At 58.4% G+C, this 19,733-nt stretch overlaps 2 protein-coding genes across 5 annotated transcripts in view; one reads left to right on the top strand and one right to left on the bottom strand.

The window, feature by feature from the left end:
• Nucleotides 1-14,133, top strand: part of Prkcz (protein kinase C zeta) — a 75,492-nt gene extending 61,359 nt beyond the window's left edge. For 3 of the 4 annotated variants that reach the window (XM_019207971.2, XM_033767619.1, XM_033767618.1), the window contains exons 6-15: nucleotides 580-768; nucleotides 4,094-4,191; nucleotides 6,240-6,326; nucleotides 8,033-8,168; nucleotides 8,245-8,332; nucleotides 9,194-9,313; nucleotides 9,759-9,838; nucleotides 10,103-10,192; nucleotides 13,048-13,163; nucleotides 13,294-13,381. In XM_019207971.2, coding sequence (XP_019063516.1) covers nucleotides 580-768; nucleotides 4,094-4,191; nucleotides 6,240-6,326; nucleotides 8,033-8,168; nucleotides 8,245-8,332; nucleotides 9,194-9,313; nucleotides 9,759-9,838; nucleotides 10,103-10,192; nucleotides 13,048-13,163; nucleotides 13,294-13,381 — 1,092 coding nt within the window. Of the gene's footprint in view, nucleotides 1-579; nucleotides 769-4,093; nucleotides 4,192-6,239; nucleotides 6,327-8,032; nucleotides 8,169-8,244; nucleotides 8,333-9,193; nucleotides 9,314-9,758; nucleotides 9,839-10,102; nucleotides 10,193-13,047; nucleotides 13,164-13,293 lie in introns of all 4 variants that reach the window. The other variant, XM_010627770.3, reaches the window with a different exon arrangement.
• Nucleotides 14,134-15,984: 1,851 nt separating this feature from the next.
• Nucleotides 15,985-19,733, bottom strand: part of Faap20 (FA core complex associated protein 20) — a 6,565-nt gene continuing 2,816 nt past the window's right edge. The window contains exons 2-4 of the mRNA XM_010627888.3: nucleotides 19,549-19,729; nucleotides 19,192-19,466; nucleotides 15,985-16,357 (exon numbers count right to left, since the gene is read on the bottom strand). Of these exons, the coding sequence (XP_010626190.1) occupies nucleotides 16,285-16,357; nucleotides 19,192-19,466; nucleotides 19,549-19,729 (529 nt within the window). The 3' untranslated portion in view covers nucleotides 15,985-16,284. The remainder of the gene's footprint in view (nucleotides 16,358-19,191; nucleotides 19,467-19,548; nucleotides 19,730-19,733) is intronic.

The raw sequence follows: 19,733 nt of genomic DNA, 5'->3' as shown, positions 1-19,733 counted from the left end.
CACGACAACATTAAAGATGATTCCGAGGTGAGTGTGAGGGGCTCGCTGCCTTTCAGAGTCCGGGCAGGAGCCGGGAACTCGATTCTGAGCAGTCAGAGCTGTCAGCCAGGGCCCCATGTATCCCCAGCCATAGGACCTCCCTGTGGGGTTGGGAGACATCTGGTCCTGCTCCCACCGTGTGGCCGGCTGCATACGTCCCCCTGGACTGCAAGCTCAGAGCCAGGGTCACAGAGCCCAGCCCCGCCCTCCCGTGTACTCCCCGCCTGCTTCCTTCACACATCTCCAGTGGCTGTGACTCCAGCTAGGCAGGCACTGTAGTCGCTGTGACAGCCCTGCCCAGGTGGCTCCCGATTCCCAGCCAACCCAAGGCATGGACTAGGCCGGGTCAGCTTATCACCGGACCCAGCAAAGCTGGGCGCCAGGCGCCCTCACCGCCCACAGAACTGTCCCGCACCCGTGTGGCCTGTCACCTGCCCTCAGCCTCCATTTGGGCTGGGCATTGGCAACGATGGCCTGGCAGAGGCATCGGGAGTGGAGGCCCAAAGCCTGGCCAGCGCCCATCCTGCCCTGCTCTCCTAGGACCTTAAGCCAGTTATCGACGGGGTCGACGGGATCAAAATCTCTCAGGGGCTCGGGCTGCAGGACTTTGACCTCATCAGAGTCATCGGGCGCGGGAGCTACGCCAAGGTCCTCTTGGTGCGGCTGAAGAAGAACGACCAGATCTATGCCATGAAGGTGGTGAAGAAGGAGCTGGTGCACGATGACGAGGTGAGGCTGCACGGGACAGGTGTGGGGATGTGGGGGACGTGTGTGGAAATGGACACATCTGCACATGGACACGTGGGGACCTGAGGGACCCATGTAGGGAGGTGGGGGACAGGTGTGGGGGTGTGGAAGACATACATGCTGCATGTGGGACATGGACGTGTGTGGGATGTGGAGGACGCATATGGGGACCTGAGGGACATGTGTAGGGACGTGGGGGATGTGTGCGGACATGGGGGACATGTGTGGGGAACGCAGGTGAAGACACAGCAGTGAGCATGTGAGGACTCAGGACACACATGGGGACTCAGGCAGATGTGGAGGTGGCTCACAAAGAAGCCATTTCAAGGCCATCACAAATGTGCCGGGCTTCGGGAAGCAAAGCCACGCCCTAAGTCTGGGCCCCTGTCCTAGTCTAGCAGTCAAACCCTCCAGTGGTGTCGTGCTGACTGGGAGCCCGGGTGGGCTGCACAGAGTGGGTGCTGTGGACCTGGGAGGTGAGCCATCTCCATCACCAGGGAGCCTCCCCAGGGGTGCCGGGAGGGGCTGGGTGTAGGAGCCTTAGCCTGTTTGTTGGGATCTTAATTTCACTCCCATGTACTGCTTTCTTGTGGTTGCAGCAAACATTACCTCACCGAGTTTGCAATTAGTTGGGCAGCGGCCAATGCCTGTGATACCAGCCACTTGGGAGGCTGAGGCAAGAGGATCACAAGTTTGAGGCCAGCCAGGGCAACTTAATAAGACCTTGCCTCAAAATAAAAAATAGGGCTGAGATTTAGCTCAGTGGTGCCACCACCTGCCTCACAAGCACTAGGTCATGAGTTCCATCCCCAGTACTGCCAAAAAATAAAAAAATTGAATAAATAAATAAATGGTCTAAGGGCATAACTCAGTGGTCCCTGGGTTCAAGCCCAGGTATGACAACGCAAGATGTCTCAACCACTGGGAAGTGTATCACTGGGTATACTGTGGTGCTGAACAGTATAATGGCACCGCGCCTGGTTCCGGGACATTTTCTTCACCTACACGTCACCCTTGCCCCCCTGTTCCCCCAGCTCCCAGCTCCCGCCCTCCTGCTGTGTCCTAGGCTGGGGCCTGTGCCCGGCTTGTCTCTCAGCACAGTGCCATGAGCGTATGTGCTGTGGTAGGCACTACAGGTACTTCCGAGGCTGGGACTACCCATGTGGTGGGCCCCACTGGGCTTGGATGGGGTCCAGTGTCCGTGTCTGGTGGGTGGGGATGTCTACGCAGTGTCCATGCACCTTCAGGACTCACTGCCTTGCTTCATACTGTTTACTATTTGTTTGCTTTTCCTTTTTTTGTTGTTTTTCTTTTTGTTACCGGGGATGGAGCTCGGGACCTCACAGGCAGCAGCACCACTGAGCTAAGTCCCTGGCCCTGCTTTTCCTTTTTATTATCCTGTGTTTGCAGCATGAGACTGCATTCCCCTGGAAGCTAGTCATGCTCCTAACTAGCTCTGTGTGTCCCTTCCTTGCCGTCCTCCTGTCCCTCCCTCTCTCCAGAACCATTGAGGACCTGTGCACCATGCTCCCTCCCACCAGCACTACACGGCTTCCAGGTTCTCCACGGGCTGGCTTTACTCCTCCCTGTGCTGGGCTTTCAATGTCACACCTGCACATGTAGCTAGCACTGACGTGTAGATAGTGGTGAGGCTGTTCACTGCTGCTGGACACCCAGTGACCTGGAGCTTCCCAGGCCTCAGGAGGCCTCTCTGGCCTTGGGAAGCTCAGGGCTGGGGCAGGGGCTGGACTTGAGCCTTTCCTCCCCACTCCCCAGCAGGTACATTTGTGCAATGCACAGCCTGCTGAACTGGGCCTTCCACCCTAGGTGCTGTGCTGGCAAGTGGCTGGTGCCTGCATTTACAGCTAAGGAAACTGAGGCACCGGGTGGCTCCCTGCTGGTTGGCAGTATCACACAGGAATCCTGACCCCTCTTTCCAGCACACCATGCCAACCAGAAAGTTAGTGGAGTGCACGGGGTGGGGCCTGCAGAGCTGGAGGAGAAGGGCTCAGAGTTTTGCCTATGCTTTGGCTTTGTTCTCTTGGCCTCTTCAAACCGTCCACCAGGCCAAGATGAGTTTTAGGTCTGCTCTTGAGAGGTGCAGTTCTGGGAGTTGGGTGGTGGCTAGGCGGGCACGTGTGTGGGTCTAGAGAGGCCCAGGGTGTCCTGAGGATGGCAGATGTGCCACTGCACTATCCCCAGGGCCCCTGTGTGGGTCCTCCCTGCACTGTGCTGAGGGACACCGGGAGCCCGTTCAGGTTCTCCTGGATCAGCGCCCCCTGTGCTGCTCACTGAGCTGAGAACCTGCCCAGGACACAGCACCCACCTCCTGCATTGCTCCTTCCGGCCGCCCTGTCACTCTGGGTCCCTGCTGCACTGCACCTCACGACTCGTCCCTTGCTCCTGACTTTTCCTGGCTTCCCTGTGAACCCTTTGTCCTGCTGACTCTGCTCTTGCCTGCTCTGGGACCACTACTGCTGCCCCTCTCTGCAGTATCAGCCCATGAGGTGCCAGGTGTCCCATGTGCAGCCGCTCCCCTGTGGGTCACACGCAGCTCACACATCAGGTGCCGTCATGGGGCCATGAGGGCACAGGTGTGGTGGCCACCCACTAGGTTCAGCCCCTGGGTGACCCACGGAAGTGAGAGGAGGGGCGTCCTGGTGGGGGTGGCGACAGTGGGTGAGCAGGCCTGGGCTGAAGTGTGGGGCTGGCAGTGCCCGTAGGGACAGGCAGGGCTGACGGCCCAGGAAGGAGGCCACAGGGACAAGCCTGGGGAAGGGGGCTGGGAGGGCCGCAGGCCTGCTCCAGAAACCCCCTGGGACCTGCACCACTCTAGCTGGTCTCTGCCCTCATTCCTACCCTAAGAGAGGCACTGCGTTCTGGGGTCTCCTGGGGCTGGGGTGGGGTGGGCAGGACCCTAGGTGCTCTGAGAGCTCTCAGCACCCACTGAGCTCTGGCCAGAGCGAGCGGGATGCAGAGGTGGGAGGCAGAGGTGGAGGCGGACGCGGGGTCGTGGAGCCTGCTCAGTCCTGCACCCTCGCTCACCTGGGGAGATGGTGCCAACCTCTGGGGCTCACAGGGATCCACAGAGCCAGAGGCTGGCAGGGAGGCCCAGTGGGGCGGGGAAGGGAGACGGTGGTGGTGGCAATGGCAGCAGGTTTGATGGCACTGAGTTGACAACAATTGCTGCATCCCGATGGCGTGTTCTCATCCCGTGTGCACTGCCCACCCCTCGCCCCTTCCTGTCGAGCCTGCCGAGGACCCCCAGGCACGCTTGGGAGCCTCACCCACCTGGCTTCTGTTGTAGGACATCGACTGGGTGCAGACGGAGAAGCACGTGTTTGAGCAGGCGTCCAGCAACCCTTTCCTGGTTGGGCTGCACTCCTGCTTCCAGACGACGAGCCGGTAAGAGAGCGGGGGTCCAGGGCCCTGCTGGCTGCCACCCGTGGAGGGCTTTCTGGTCACCAGATGCACTGTTGGCGTCCTGCTCAGTGAACGTCCTGGTCTGAACTTAGTTACTGCATCACATACCTACCACATTAATTACTGAGTTACGTAACCGTGAGACGTGTGGACCGCGTCCCACAGGGTGCAGGCCTGGGGCCTGGTATGGAGCCCACGTGGGCGCAGGACGGGGTCAGGCCGGTGTGTGGCGGCTTCCCCGAGTGCTGTGTGCTGGAGCTCTGCTTCAAGGGCACTGACAAACCGGAGGTCTGGAACTGTAAGTGTGTGCTCCCTTTAGAACTCAGGGTCCCCTGGCTGCCATCATCACTGTCTTTGAAAAGTTGCCAGCCACGTTCTCCTTAGAAGCCACACCATGCTCTGGGAGTCTCCAGCGGGACCCGCGGGCTCGGCATACCTTCCGCCTCTGCTTGTGGCTGTGACTACAGAACCAAGGCAGAAAAACTAGCAAAAGGAGCAGGTGTACAGACAGGGTGCAGACTGCTGAGAGCCCCCACTCCTCCATCTTGGGGTTCTTACTGGGGCATCACCCAGCTGCTCCTAGTGGCTACACCAGGATGAGCCACCATTCCCTCCCCCAGGATGTGTGCACTCCCTCTGGTAGCACAGGGCCAAGGGGCCAAGGACCATGTCCTCCTGAGCCCCTGCTGCCTTAATGTCCCTCTGTCGTCCGTTTCCCAGGTTTCTCAATGGGTGGCCAAGCCCGGACGGGACTGCTATTCTGTGGGTCAGCCGCAGTGAATGCTTAAATTTTTTAAATGTTATAGTAAAGGACATGCTGTCATTAATGCCCCTCTCTTGGAACACACTTGCCACATTGTGCTTGCCACTTCCGAGGCAGTTTTGGAGTCCTCCTTTTTGGGGGTTTGAGGAGATGGGGTCTCACTAGGCTGGTCTGAGCTGGTCTTAAGTTCAGCAGCAGTCCTCCTGCCTCAGCCTCTTGAGTGCTGGGATCACAGGCATGCGCCACCATGCCCAGCTTTAGAAGTCTTCCTTCATGTCTTCAGCTGTGCTCTGCCAGCTGCCTCAGTGTCCTGAGATTCAAAACGTTGACCTTTCTTGGTCATTCTGACTTTGGAGGAGAGCTGGAAGTGAGTGGCATGGTGCGTTCTCTGGTGACAGGTGGATGAGGACGAAGTGCCGTATTTTCATGAGCTGCTCTTCCACTGGACAGCGCTCGGCAACAGCAGTCACCACAAGGACACTTCAGGAAAGAGGACTCCAGAGCTGCTTCAGAAAGTCGCAAGAAAGGGCTGGGGATTTAGCTCAGTGGCACCTCACCTGCCTGGCAAGCGCAAAGTCCTGAGTTCGATTTCTGGTACCTGAAAAAAAAAAGAAAATGGCGAGAATGATGAGATCAGTGTGTTCAATTTTTGAGCGGGCTTCATAGCTGTGTTATCTTTCACTGTGATGCATTTTTATGAGCATTCACCATATATTTTGATCACCCCTTGTAATTCTCAGTGGTTGTGAGAAGTATCAGCCCTGTGCTTGAAGAGTCCTGAAGAGTTTTGTTTTCATAAAGCTCAGACTGATTTTCTTATCTTAGGGATCTTCTGGGTCAGTGGCCTCCACAGGGGCAGCCTGGTGAGGTTGGTGAGTGCCTTGTGGCCCGGGACCCAGGATCTCCCTGCTCACTGCCCACACCAGACCTCAGAGCCTTTTCTGCAGGGCCAGAGAGCAGCCCGCCTTTGCCTCTGGCCCACGTGTCTGCCCTTGCTGCACTGACAGCTCCTGGATGCGCAGGGCCAGGGCGGGAGTCTGCACTCATCACTGAGACCCCTCGAGCATGCGGAGAGTGTGTGCAGCCTCGTGCACACACGTCACCTGTGTGAGGGCCATGAGTCTCCGAGGCGTGGCTCCCCAGGCCCCTGGGAAGCCACCAACTAGTGCAGGGCTCTGCCTGCTGTATACAGCGCTGCCCAGAGGGTCCATCCACAGCAGGCCAGCTGTACTCACGGTGACTCAGCCCTGACCCCTCTCCCTCCTAGGCTGTTCCTGGTTATCGAGTATGTCAATGGCGGGGACCTCATGTTCCACATGCAGAGGCAGAGGAAGCTTCCCGAGGAGCATGCCAGGTGGGCACCAGAGGGCAGGGGTGGAGCGCGGGGCAGAGAGAGTTGAATTGAAGGTGGAGCCCCAGGTATAAATGGAGAGGCTCTGGACTAGGTCTCGGAGTCACACCGTCCTTTCCTCCCTGGAGTCCGTGCAGCTCTGCGTCACCTGGGCACTGTTCAGAGAGGGCAGGCAAAGTGCAGAGCAGCACCCGGCCCCCTCGCTGCTTCTGTTAGACACTGAGAGGCACAGAGCACAGGTGCACTGTCCTGACAGCCATTGTGACCTCAGTCCATCCATCTGCAAAGGCTCCTCTTCCCACACAGAGATGGCTGAGCACTGTGGTGCACACGATAATCCCAGATGCTTTCGAGGTTGAGGCAGGAGGCTCACAAGTCTGAGCCTAACATGGGCAAACTTAGTGAGACCTTGTCTCAAAAAATAAAGAGGGAAGGGATCAGAGATTTAGCTCAGTGGTCCGCCGCCTGCCTTGCAAGCGCAAGTTCAATCCCCCGTACCTAAAAAACAAACAAAATAAATAGAGGGCTGGATGTAGCTCAGCTGTAGAACATCCCTGGGTCCAATCCCCGGTATTACACCTGCCCTCCAAAAGTCCAAACCAGACTGAAACCAGGCGTGGCAGTGCACACATGGAACCCTAGCCCTTGGCGGCCAAGGCAGACTTGCCATGAGTTCAAGTCCAGCCAGAACTACACAGTGAGACCCTGTCTCAAAAAAAACAGTAACAATAGAAACTAGACCAAGACCCTGAGTTCCCAGTGGCTCCTGTAGGGTGGCACACAGGACTTAAAGAGGGAAGATCAGAGATTTAGCTCAGTGGTCCGCCGCCTGCCTTGCAAGCGCAAGGTCCTGAGTTCAATCCCCCGTACCTAAAAAACAAACAAAATAAATAGAGGGCTGGATGTAGCTCAGCTGTAGAACATCCCTGGGTCCAATCCCCGGTATTACACCTGCCCTCCAAAAGTCCAAACCAGACTGAAACCAGGCGTGGCAGTGCACACATGGAACCCTAGCCCTTGGCGGCCAAGGCAGACTTGCCATGAGTTCAAGTCCAGCCAGAACTACACAGTGAGACCCTGTCTCAAAAAAAACAGTAACAATAGAAACTAGACCAAGACTGTCCCCATTGTGCCCTGCCTCCCTCTGCTGTCTCTGGACCCTGAGTTCCCAGTGGCTCCTGTAGGGTGGCACACAGGACTTGGTGTTTTGTATCTGACTTATTTTGGAGCATGTGAGGGCCATGTGACTTGTCTGTGCTGTGGCTTTCACCGGCACTTCCTTCCCAGAAAGCCCAAGCAGCACCCACAGCAGGGCCGGCTGCTGTCCTTCCTGTACACGGCAGTCACGGATACTGAGTTGCTTCTGGGTTTTCCTTGGGAATGAAGCTACCCCGAACATCACATGTGGGCACTGACTGGAAACCCAGCTATCCCTCTGGGGTGCAGGCTCAGGTGGGGTCACAGAGGGTCCCACCTGCTGTCCCCCTGCACACATGGCCCACAGCCTCGCCATCTTCACGCCATCTTCACAGTCATTTTCTGGCCTTTTTATGGTAGTCGTGCGTGTACTTAGGGCCCGCCAGTCTCTGAGAGCCTGTGCTACACACCTGTGCCATCTGCTTGGCCCCAGTTTGAGACTCAGCCCAAGGCAAGGGTGGTCGTGCAGCACAGCTGACCAGCTGACCGGCTGCCCCACTGTCCTGCCCCAGGTTCTACGCTGCTGAGATCTGCATTGCACTCAACTTCCTGCATGAGCGAGGCATCATCTACCGGGACCTGAAGCTGGACAATGTACTGCTGGACTCGGATGGGCACATCAAGCTGACAGACTACGGCATGTGCAAGGTTGCAAGCTGCCCTAGCTGCCTGCCCGTCCCACTCCGCCTGCCCTGCCCCTTCACCCAGGTAATTGTCCCTGCAGGAAGGCCTAGGTCCTGGCGACACGACGAGCACTTTCTGTGGAACCCCAAATTACATCGCCCCAGAAATCCTGCGGGGAGAGGAGTACGGTGAGTTTGCGGCTCCCGGGGGAATCGCGGACAGGGCCTGCCCACATCACACCCGAGTGAGTGCCCATAACCCCTCCGTGTCCAGCTGAAGTCAGTGGCCCCATCTGGGCCCATGCAGACTACCTTGGGTCCCCCGGAGGCCCTAAGATGGGGCCCAGAGCAGGCAGATGGACTGCTCAGCGCAGAGGTGTGGACATGCCCATGCCGCTGCAGATGACAGGGCATCACTTTGGGCTGCCCAAGGGCCTCCATCGGGACCCAGCACCCTCTGCGCCACACAGCCCCACACATGTTGCCTGCACTCTGCCCCATGGGCACCCTGAGCAGGGCACATGGCCTGTGTGTGTGTGTGTGTGTGTGTCTGTCTGTCTGTGTGTGTGTGGGTACACGCCGTGCAGTAGGCGTGTGCACCTCAGGTGCCCAGGGAAGCACATCGGGAATGTGCCTGCATGCGTTTCCACACATTTTCCTTGCCATAAAGCAGGCTGGGGACAGGCAGGTGAGACAGGCACCTCCCTGTCCTATAGTGACAGGGCTCCCGGAGCTGTGTGGCATCCAGAGAAGTCAGGGCTGTGGTCAGTGCAAGGTTGCAAGACCTGGGAGAGTCCCCACCTGCTGTGACAGCATTAAGAACCGGGTTCGGGTTCCAGGCGCCGTTGGCTGCCTGAGGGGAGGGCTTTGCTGAGCACAGCAGAGCAAGAAAGCAGCAGCTGGGTTTGCATGTCAAGGTCAGGATGCCCCCGAAGGGCAGGTGACAATGGGGACACGCGCCGTGTGGGACGGTGGCTGTGGGGAACCTGGCCGCCGCTCCCTGGGCCGAGCAGGGCTGCTGTCAGCTGCTGACAGTGCCTGCTACCCCAGGGTTCAGCGTGGACTGGTGGGCACTGGGCGTCCTCATGTTCGAGATGATGGCCGGCCGCTCCCCCTTCGACATCATCAGCGACAACCCTGACATGAACACGGAGGATTATTTGTTCCAAGGTGGGTGCTGCAGGCACGCCGGCCCCTACCCATGGGCTCATGGGTCCGAGGGGGTCACCTGTCCCACCCAGCCAGGCACATCCAGGACTCTGGGCAGGGCCCGGCCCCTGGACACCTGCCCTGCTCAGACACAGATGTTGCCAGTAGAGCCAGGCCTGGGGGCAAGCACCTGCAATCCCAGCGCTCTGGAGGCTGGGGCAGGAAGATCACGAGTTGGAGCCCAGCCTGGGCAGCTTAGCAGTTTAACTCTCAGAAAATAAAAGAAGGTTGTGGATCTGCAGGGCAGGGCAGAGGCCCTGGGTCTAGTAATCCTCAGTCCCCAAACCAAGCCTGGATATGCAGGTCAGGGCCGGGCTATCCCTCCATGCTCTCTGGTGACCACCCAGGGACTCCCTGAGGGGGCAAGGTGGGTCCAACCTCACAGTTATGTCTGTCTGCCCTGTAGTGATCCTGGAGAAGCCCATCCGCATTCCCCGCTTCCTGTCCGTCAAAGCCTCCCACGTCTTAAAAGGATTTCTGAACAAGGTACGCTTCACCACGGTGCCCCAGTTTGTGCAAGGGTTTGGATTTCCACCCTGTATTGAGCTCCGTACCACAGCCCTGGGCATTTATTCATATGAAACAAAGTGAAGTGGAACCATGTTGTCTGCAAACAGAAGGGACTGGGGCTTCAGGAGAAGGTGCCAGTGCAGGGGTGTCGGGCTCTGAGCAAAGGCTCAGAGATGGGGAGCTGCCTGCCAAGGGCTGAGCCTGGCCTCGGGCTAAGTCTTGTTTGCATCTGATCCCTAGGACCCCAAAGAGAGGCTCGGCTGCCGGCTCCAGACAGGATTTTCCGACATCAAGTCACATGCCTTCTTCCGCAGCATAGACTGGGACCTGGTAAGGCAGCGCGGGGACAGAGGGGCAGGGGTTCCCAGCAGCACCTGCCCTTGTGGCTGGGAGGAGCCCTGGGTCCAGCCCAGGGAAGGTCCTGGTCACCACAGGGCAGTGAGTGCAGTGTTCAGTTCTGACCTGAGGTCTGCTCCTGGTGTTAGAGCAAAACCAAACCTAGCTCATTTCAGGTCTAGGAGGCATACAGTTATTGGAGCACAGCCTGTAAAATATGATCTTTTGAGAGAACAAAGAATTGACAGCTTGTTGAGCAAATACTGGGCCCCCCACATAGCTCACACCCCGTGAGCTGCCAGTCAGCAGGTGCCATCCCCGCAGCCCTCAGCACCTTCTGCTCAGGAGCTTCTGTCCACACCTGCCAGGCCTCAAGCCCTGCTGCCCCAGAGCCTGGCCGTGGTGCTGTGAAGGCCATGCCCGGCACCCTCCCCTTGGGGCGCTGATGCCTAGATACCTGGATGTGACATGGGCTTCTCAGCTCAGTGGCCTCACCCTGGCTTCTGAAGAGCCTCCCACGCCCACACCCTGCCTGGTCGTGGCGGTTGGGGTGACCATGCCTATGCGCTCCATCCTCTCTGGCCTCAGCTGGTAGAGCCCAGGTTGCCTCTCCTGGACACCTTCTCCCCTTCTCCAGCTGCCAGCTTGGGGTCTACCACAGGGCACAAGGGGCTGGGACTCCAGGCCCTGGGCTCCTCCCACCAGTGCAGTTCTGTGGGGCTCACTCTTCTCCAGCCCAGGTCTGAAGCAGGGCTGGGAGCAGAGCTCTAGGCAGCAGCAGAGCCAGCTCACCGGTGTCTCCACCACTAGCCAGGGGCCCGTGCCTGTGTGGGCTCTGCCTCCTCCCACACCACCCTCTGGCCTGGGCAGCTCCAGAGATGGCACTTGTGCCTCCTTGGAGTCAGGGCCACATCGTGCCCTGTCACGTGACAGGGCCCAGCCATGGGGACACCTGCTGACCAGATGCCTCCATTCCCCAGGGCCCGGGCTTCAGGCCAGTCGCAGTCCAGGCTGCTCTGAGTGTGAGGGCCTATCACCAAGGACCCTGTGCATGTGCTGCAGTAGCTGAAGAAGGTGGAAAGCAGGCAGCAAGGGACCAGGGCACAGAGCAGGGATGGGCACTGTCCCCAGCCTACCTGGGTGTCTCTGGCACTCTCCTAAGGGATGGGTTCGGAGGGACAGCAGAATGTCTGTGACCAGGCATGGACTCGGTGTGGATGCCAGCAGCAGAGGTGGCTGTGGGGTAAGGGCCGGCCCAGTGTGGGTGCTGAGGGGACTTGGGGCCTGCTCCCCTCCGCTGCGGGGTCCCAGGCCTCTGCTCCTCGCTGCGCTGAGAAGAGAGCTCCTGTGGCGACACAGGTGACCAGAAGGAAACAAGTCCCATGGCCCTCAGCACGCACAGCGCAGCCCCAGCTGTTGTGTCCCCTGCCACTGTGACCACAGCCTCATGGATGTCACTGAAGGGTAGCACCTGCCACCCGTAGCTCTGTCCTTGTGGCCCAGGTCCAGCTCAGAAGACAGCATCTGAAGGGTCAGGGGCCCAGTGGGCAGGGAGACAGGGGGCCCTGGAGTGAGTCACAACCTGGCTGTGGGCACCTGAGGGAGACTGATGACCAGCACTCCCCTCACAGACTGGCAGCAGCACCCAGTCTCTGCCCTGACTCTCTACCTCAGTCTTTTAAAGCAGCCCAGGATGAAAAGGGGGAAAGATAAGAGATGCTCCCTTTTCTCACTTTTTATCAGAAACCAGACTGATAAAACGGGTGAAAAAAGGGACATCCTGTGTCCCACAGCCCCATGCTGGCCCCCGTGTTCATGGAGGTGACTGCTGAGGAGGCCTCGCTGAGGTGGCCACCTGCCCAACACGTCCTGCACACACTGGAAGGGTCTGCCCGTTTCTGTGATGTCACAGGTTCCTGTGCCACCCTGGTCAGCAGGAGCTGTGTGTGTGGACAAGTTCCCAAAGTGTCCAGGTTTCCTCCCAGCATGGTCTTTGCCACAGCCATCCTGACCTCGCTGCTCTGATTGATAGTGGGGAGCCATGTGGGTGGCACAGGGCCCATGTCAGCATCCTGTGTGGCCATGTGAAAGGGAGCTGAGCTACATGCTGTCCCTCTCCAGGCTGTTGCGTGGCCACTCACAGGGTGGGACAGCAGCCTCAGCTCTGGGTGTAAGCCCAGCCCACACAGGAGTGCGAGTGGGTGAGAGAATGCATGCGTGAATGAGTGTGAGCATGCAAGGGAGTGTCAGTCAGCTTTTGCTGCCACAACATAAGGCTGGGACCCGGTGATTCAGAACAGAAATGTGCTGCACTGTGGCCCACACCTATAATCCCAGCACTCCAGGAGGCTGAGGCAGGAGGATCATTGCAAGTTTGAGGCCAGCCTCGGCTACATAGCAAGACCTTGTCACAAAAAAAGAAAAGAGCTGTGGTGTGGCCCATGGGGGAGCACACCCCTGGGCTCAGCTGCAGCCCCAACCTGGTGGGGCCCCCACCGTCCTACTCAGGTGCCCTGCACCAGGCCCTCCCTTACCCTCCCGCAGTGGCCTGTCTGTCCCCAAGGCTCCCGTGTTCTCCTGCTGCAGTGGCAGGAGGGTCTCTATAGCACCTTCACATTCAGCTCCAAGGCATTAAGAGAAGAAACCCCCATCACCCTCAGTGCCAGGTTGTGCAGCAGTGGCCCTGGGAACACAGACCCCGGGTACCACATCCCACTCTCTAGCTCACACGAGTTGTCTGGCACAGGGTCTGCTCTTAGGGTGCCTTTCACTTCCTTTGTGATCTCGTGGGTGCAGAAAGCCACGTCTACCTGGCCCACTCAGCTCTCTGCTGTCTCACTTTTCCTCAGCTGGAGAAGAAGCAGGCCCTGCCGCCCTTCCAGCCACAGATCTCAGACGACTATGGCCTGGATAACTTCGACACGCAGTTCACCAGTGAGCCTGTGCAGCTGACCCCGGATGATGAGTGAGTCTGGGCCCTGGGGGCGGGACCCATCCCGGTGAGGAGTGGGGTCCCCCACTCTCGTCCTCCCTCAGGTTGGGAGGCCACCTGTCAGCACATGCATGGGCCACCACTATCCCCTCTGTGCCTCCAGGGATGTCATTAAGAGGATCGACCAGTCAGAGTTTGAAGGCTTCGAGTACATCAACCCACTTCTGCTGTCCACTGAGGAGTCCGTGTGAGGCCGCGTGCGTCTGTCGTGGACACGCCCGTGAATGACCCTGTAACTTTATCCTTAATCACAGCGTATGCATGCCAGGCCAGGCACGAGGCTCTGCGCAGCCAGGGAGGGACAGAGCAGCCTCTCATGCCTGTGCCCAGAGGCCGGCTCTGCTGGAGGAAGGGCTTCCTGTGTCCGTGCCACCGGCCGTGGCGGCCCTGCCCCTGGGGGAGACTCGAGCCGTCTCCGAGGTGCGCGTTTCACAGAAGCAGGACTCGGTGCGCTGACCGCTCCTCCAGGGAAGTGAGCGTGTAATGTCCCGAGGAATAAAATGTACCGATGGTGTCACAGCTTCCCTCTGATGCCTTTTTTCTGAGTGGCACCTGCCCAAGTCCCTGCGCAGCCACACTGAGTTGCTGAGCTCGCCAAGGCAGGCTGGAGGCGGAGGGGGGACAGGAGTCCAAGTGCCTACGGGGATGCCGCCAAGAGGAGCCTTTACCAACGCGGTAAGTTCTGAGCGCTGGCACCACGGCAGGGCTGGCCTACACTGGGCACTCCGAGGACTGGAGATTCCAAACATGTCACCAAAGCATCAAAGACCAAAAACCAACAAAAAAAGGCAAAATAAAACAGAGATCTAATTGTGCACAAGTGTATTTCTGAGAACACGAACCAGTGCCTCCAGGATGTCTTGTGTTCTGTATTAGATTTTTGGAAAAATTTTTTTTTATACCGGGGATCGAACTCAGGTCCTTGCGCTTGCAAGGCAGGCGGTGGAACCACTGAGCTAAATCCCCGGCCCAGAAATATTTTTATCAGTAATACATTGCTCAGCATTAGAAAATTGAAAAAAATACCTGTGTGACAGACCCTAGCCTTAAAGCTGATGACACCCCCAGAACACCCACTGCCACAGTGCCCCTCCCTGGGAAGGGCAGCTTCCCGAGCTCAGCCAGGCCGGTCCCACACCAGGCTGGCGGCCTGCAGAGATCAGGTCAGGAAAATCCACATGTGCCACACCCTGCCACCCACCTGCCCCCCTCTCCACACTCAGGTTTCTCAGGCCTCCGAGCGGCCAGCATAGCGTGGTGACTCTCACTGGGCCCACGGTGCTGGACTCCCCAGACTGCCTTGGTGGCGGCACAGGTTTTGGGGCGCCCCACCCCGGCTCTGGCGTCCCTCTGCCTTCTGATTGCAGATATATCTCAGCCAGCATGTCCTCGGCAGCCTGACGCTGGCTGAAAAGGCAGGTCAGGAGACACAGAGTAGGCTCCACGTGGTCACAGCTGCCGGGTGCAGCAAAGACCCAGGGAGTCCAGCGGGCAGCTCTCGCCTGTACCATGGGGCCTGCTTCGGCATGGGTGCCTCGGAGGGCATTATTTAAATACTGCCGTGTTGCCAATTGCTTGCTGGTTGCCAGCTGGGCTGCTCCTGTACAAATGTGTGAATATCATTGTGCCCATCAGAAGGGGAGATTTTTATATACAGTGAATTGTTTTATAAATTAAAAAGGAAGATGTATTGAAGTGTGCTTGGGAAAAGCCCCAATCTTTGCGATGGCCCCGGCACAGCCGTGTGCGCCCGTGGATGTGGTTCGTGACACTGGTGACCCGTGATTGTAAAGCGGTACCACAGCCATCTCTGGTCTGAGCCAAGCCCGTGGACAGCCAGTTTTCCCGCTGTGGATGATGTTCTCACCCTCCGCCGAGGTCATACCTGCCCTGGCACATCTATTAAAGACTTTAACGAAAACGCATGGTTGTTAGTGTTTTTGTTAGAAGTAGGTGTTTCGGGGAAGCAGAGGGTTTTGAAGTCATTTTTAGGGCAGATTTAGGTTCCTAGAAACTTGGGGGGTCCTGGTCCCATGCAGCCCCCACCAGAGACACAACCACAGCCTTGGGATGCACAGCTGGCGCTGTAACAGGGCTGCGGAGGTGGAGCAGTGCCGGCATTGTCTCCCTGCCCTGTCTTCCGACTGTGCCCAGCTTGGCCTCTTTCTGGGGCTCGTGGAGTTGGGTCTCTCTACACACGGCTGGGATGGTTCATTTCTGGTGTTAGTTTGTCTGGATTGAGCGATTCCAGGAACCTGGGACAGCGTTACTTCTGGTGTCTCTGGAGGGCAGAGGTTGGAGGCAGGTGTGGACAATCCAGTCCACAAGGCCCAGAGGATACAAGAGGGGCATGGAGCAGGCCCCTCTGAGGCACTGGGACCCTAATGGTGACCTGGCCCAGGGCACCTTCACTCGGGGACACACACAGGGCTGGGTGACTTGGGCTCCGTGCACCCAGGTGAGCACTGGGCCCAGTGGTGCGGGCTCCAGGGGTGTGCTGAGCTTCTGCACCTCGCCTGCCCTTCCAGGACCAGTCGGGCTAGTGCTAGATCTGGGGCTGAACAGCAGAAAGAAAGTGACCACAAATCACTCTATTCCTACTCACCTATCAGCGGGAACAGAGTTTTCTGAGAAGGCACAGCCAGGTCCCTCCCACGATTCCCCATTTAAGGAGGAGCCACAGCCGGGAATGGTGGTACCTAACACATGGAGGCAAAGACAGGAGGCTTCGAGTTCAAGTCCAGCCTAGGCAACTTAGTGACTTACCAAGACCCTGTCTCAAAATAGAATACCATAAAAAGGGATGGTATGTGGTTTAGTGCAAAGGCCCTGGTTTCCATCCCCAGTACTGCCTAAGACCACATGTCAGGCCACCTGGGCAGCCCTGTGTGACAACGGCTGGCCAGTGTGGGTGGTGAGGCCCCCTCTGGCTGGTGAAGGGCTCCAGCTTCCTGGGAGATGGCACTGTTTTCATCATGGTGATCGCACTACTTCAGAAAATAAAAACTGATGTCCTGGTCAGGTGAGAACCTGATTTAATGTACAGGCTAAGGGTGGGTGAGGTCACCAGGTCTCCATGCTATCCCCTCAATGGCTACCACTCCACATCTTCTGTGCTCTCAGCCAGGCACTGTGCCAGGTGGCTGTCCACGTCCAGCTGGTTCAGCCTGCAGGGATGAGGAGAGGTGTCACTCAGCCTCCTACCCCACCCCAGGTGGGAAAACCGCCCCAGGCCCCCTTGAGTGGCCAGGGATGGGCACACAGGTCACCCTGCAGTGGGGAGCACGCTCTAGGCTCTACCCCAGCAGCCATGCAGAAGACTGCAATGGAAGGCTGATGGGCGGGGTGGGCACTGGCCCACTGTGTGATCACATTGCCTGGTACCAGGCAGCTCTTCACCAGGAAAACTGAGCCCAGCCTGGGGACCGCCCTTCTCAATAAGGGCCAAACCCTACCATCAGATTCACTCTGAGGCGCTTGGGAGGTCCGTGCACTCCATACCACAGGAGGGTGGTCCTGGGCCAGGCAGGAAGGCCAGGAGAGGTCTGGGATGGGAAGGCCAAGCCCAACCTCTGCAGAAGCTCAGGAGGGAAGTCAGGATGCCCTGCCCAGCACAGCTCACTTGCAGCTGGGGCCCAAGGGCTCCACCTGTGCCTCCTGAGTGCCGCCAGGGTCCTGCTGGGGTGACAGCCCCTACACCTGGGGTTGCACCCCACAGAGCAGCAAGCCTGGCTGCCTCCTGCCACCCTCCCTGCACCCCATGGCCTAGGCCTTCAGACCAGGCCACCACCCAGCTCCATTCCCCTGGGCTCTGCTCTGTGTCCCTCCCCATGCCAGAGGGTCCACCCATACGCTCCCCCAGCTCAGTACCGTTGTCCCAGCAGCTTCTTGGCCTGGTCCCATGGAGCCACACAGGGTCACCCAGAGCTAAATGAGGCACCACGAGTCCTGAGGACCTTTGTGCCCTGCTAGCCAGCAGATTCCTCCTCCCTGCAGACTCCTGGGGCACTGCCTGTCCCCAAGCAGCCCCTCTGCACACCTCTCCAAGGCTGTGAGGGCCTTGGGCCATCCCACCCAGGGAGTCCAAGCGGTGTCCCTCAGCTGGTGACCCTCAGACTTTCCTCCAGAACCCCACGCCATAGTGAAAGAGCACTAGCCAGGTGGGGTGGAGTGCACCTGTCATGCCATCACTCTGGAAGGCTGAAGCAGGGGGATCAAAAGTTTCTGCCAAGCCTTCAAAACTGAGCAGCTTGGTAAAACCTTGCTTCAAAATAAATAAATAAAAAGAGCTAGAGGTGCAGCTCAGTGTGAAGGCCCTGGGTTCAATCCCCACTACTGCCAAAAAACAAAAAAGGCTCTGTTCAGCCTGGTCTCTGCTTTGCACATGGGGCACCAGCTGCCATCCAGGCACAGCCGAGCCGAGGCAAGAGACAGGCTGGTGTGCAGTGGCTTCTAGATACAAAGAGGCCACCATGGGCACACGACCTGCATTCTTGCCCAAGCACATGGGCCACATCCTCCCCAGCAGCCCCCATGTCACAGCCACACTGGGGCGACTCAACCCCACACAAGTCCTCCCCTTCACAGTCAGACAGGAGGACTTGCCAGAGCACCTTGACTTGGTAAGACTGGACCCCTCACTGGCAAACCAGAACAAATGAGGCACCAAGCCACACTGGGTGCACCTGCTGATGAAGCCCAGAACCAGGGCTTTTCTCTCTGAACTTCCGTCTTCCAGGGTCTTTCTTTAGAGTCTCTAGAAACACACACAACGCACACAGCACAAGACAGAAGGCCCTGGTATGGGTGGGCTGGTGGCTGCACCAGCATTGGATTCCCCTTTCATGCCCCCCACAGACTCTCCCGTCTGAGTCCCTGTTTCCCCAACAGGAGAACCAGGGTGGCTTCCCTGCTTTGTCAGGGTTGGTGGGTGAGGCCAGGTCTGCACTTAGGGCAGCCCTGCAAAGGCAAGTAACATGGATTCTGGCTGGGGGGTCACCAGGAGTACCTGGCACTCACCCTGGGCCATAGGCACTGCAGTGCCCGCCCAGCCCCTCACCCCGGCACTTTGACAGCGAGTGATTGTTTGTGCTTAGTTTTTCTTTTCTGCTGTCCTTAACAGCTAACTGAACTCCAGACCTGCACTTTCCTAGGCTGATTCTGCTTCAAAACCAGGGTCACTCTCCTGGCTGGCTATGTGACATCCAGAGCATGCAGCCCTTGGCCAGCTCTTTATGAAGTCACCACATCTTGATGCTGTCCTGACCCTGCACCCATGATTGGCTGACTCCTTCAAGAAGGTCAAGGCCAGCGTGGTGGTGCGCACACATCTGTGATCTCAGCTGTGATCCCACTCTGGGAGGCTGAGGCAGGAGGATGGAAAGTTGAAGCCAGCCTGGGAAACTTAGTGAGACTGTCTCAAAATAAAAATGAGCCAGTGATGGATGTGGCTCAGTACAAAGGCATGGGGGGGTCAACTCCCAGCAACCCCCCAAAATAGAACTGAGCAAGAATCAGGACCATGATCTGGACAGCTGGGGCTCAATTTCTAAGTAAAACTAGGTTCCATCCCCTTACTCAAAACACACACACACACACACACACACACAATTTGGAGTTGAAAAAGACCATCACAAAACTCACAGGGACTGTATAAAGGTCCCATGGCTGTTTCAGGGGAGTCGGCAGAGACCCCAGCCTGGCTTGGCTCTGGAGGCCAGTACAGGCTGGGCACAGGCAGGGGACACTCTACACCACAAGCTGCCTGGAATCTTGGGACAACAGGGGGGGAGAGTCCTACTCGGCTCCGTGGCACTGGGCCACAGAGAGAGAGCAGGGGAGCCCAACAGGACTACCAGGCACTGGCCAGCGGCCTGAGCCCACTTTGTGTGTATGCAACATGGCCTCAGGAAGCTGGTGCCGAGCCAAGCATCCCCTAGCTTCCCAAGCTGGGCAGTTAGTCAGACATGCGGCAGGGTCTGGGTGCAGGGTGAGCACTCACTCAGCCGTGAATTCCTCCAGGCACATGGGGCAGCTCTGCAGGGCTAAGGGCCCCTCCTTAGTCAGCTGCTCCTGGGGCTTGGGGTTCCCACAGGGATCAGGCACATGCTGTCCTTCCAGGGATGGGGTGGGTGACCCCGGGGGGCCCGCAGGCCCTCTCAATGACCTGTCAGCATGGCCCCAGCCTGTGTGGGCTGGCGGAAAAGGTGTCCAGGTAAAGGAGTTATTCCCCACCGCGAAGACCTCAGGGGCTGCGAGGAGTTCCGGCCCTGCTTCCTGCAGAAGAGGAGCTGGGTGAGGCCAGGCCCAGAGACCCTGCCTGAACACCCTTGGCCACCCTGCTCTCCCGAAGACACACCTGGCTGGGGAAGGTGGGCAGTGGGGGCAGAGGCGGGCCGTCCAGGGCTGCATCTGAGCGAACAGCACGCAGCAGTGTGGCCCACAGCTCACTGTCGCCATTGCTGGGGGAACACTGGGGGCTGCCGCTGGGGGCTCTGGACGATACGAGAGGGTCACCGGAGCCTTCTGCAGTGGGAGGCCTGG

This window comes from Fukomys damarensis, unplaced genomic scaffold, assembly GCF_012274545.1.
Source record: "Fukomys damarensis isolate Sample0158 unplaced genomic scaffold, DMR_v1.0_HiC HiC_scaffold_23, whole genome shotgun sequence".
In the NCBI taxonomy this organism is placed as follows: Eukaryota; Metazoa; Chordata; class Mammalia; order Rodentia; family Bathyergidae; genus Fukomys; species Fukomys damarensis.
The sequence above is the reverse complement of the archived record's forward strand: the minus strand, read 5'-3'. Positions and strand labels throughout refer to the sequence as shown.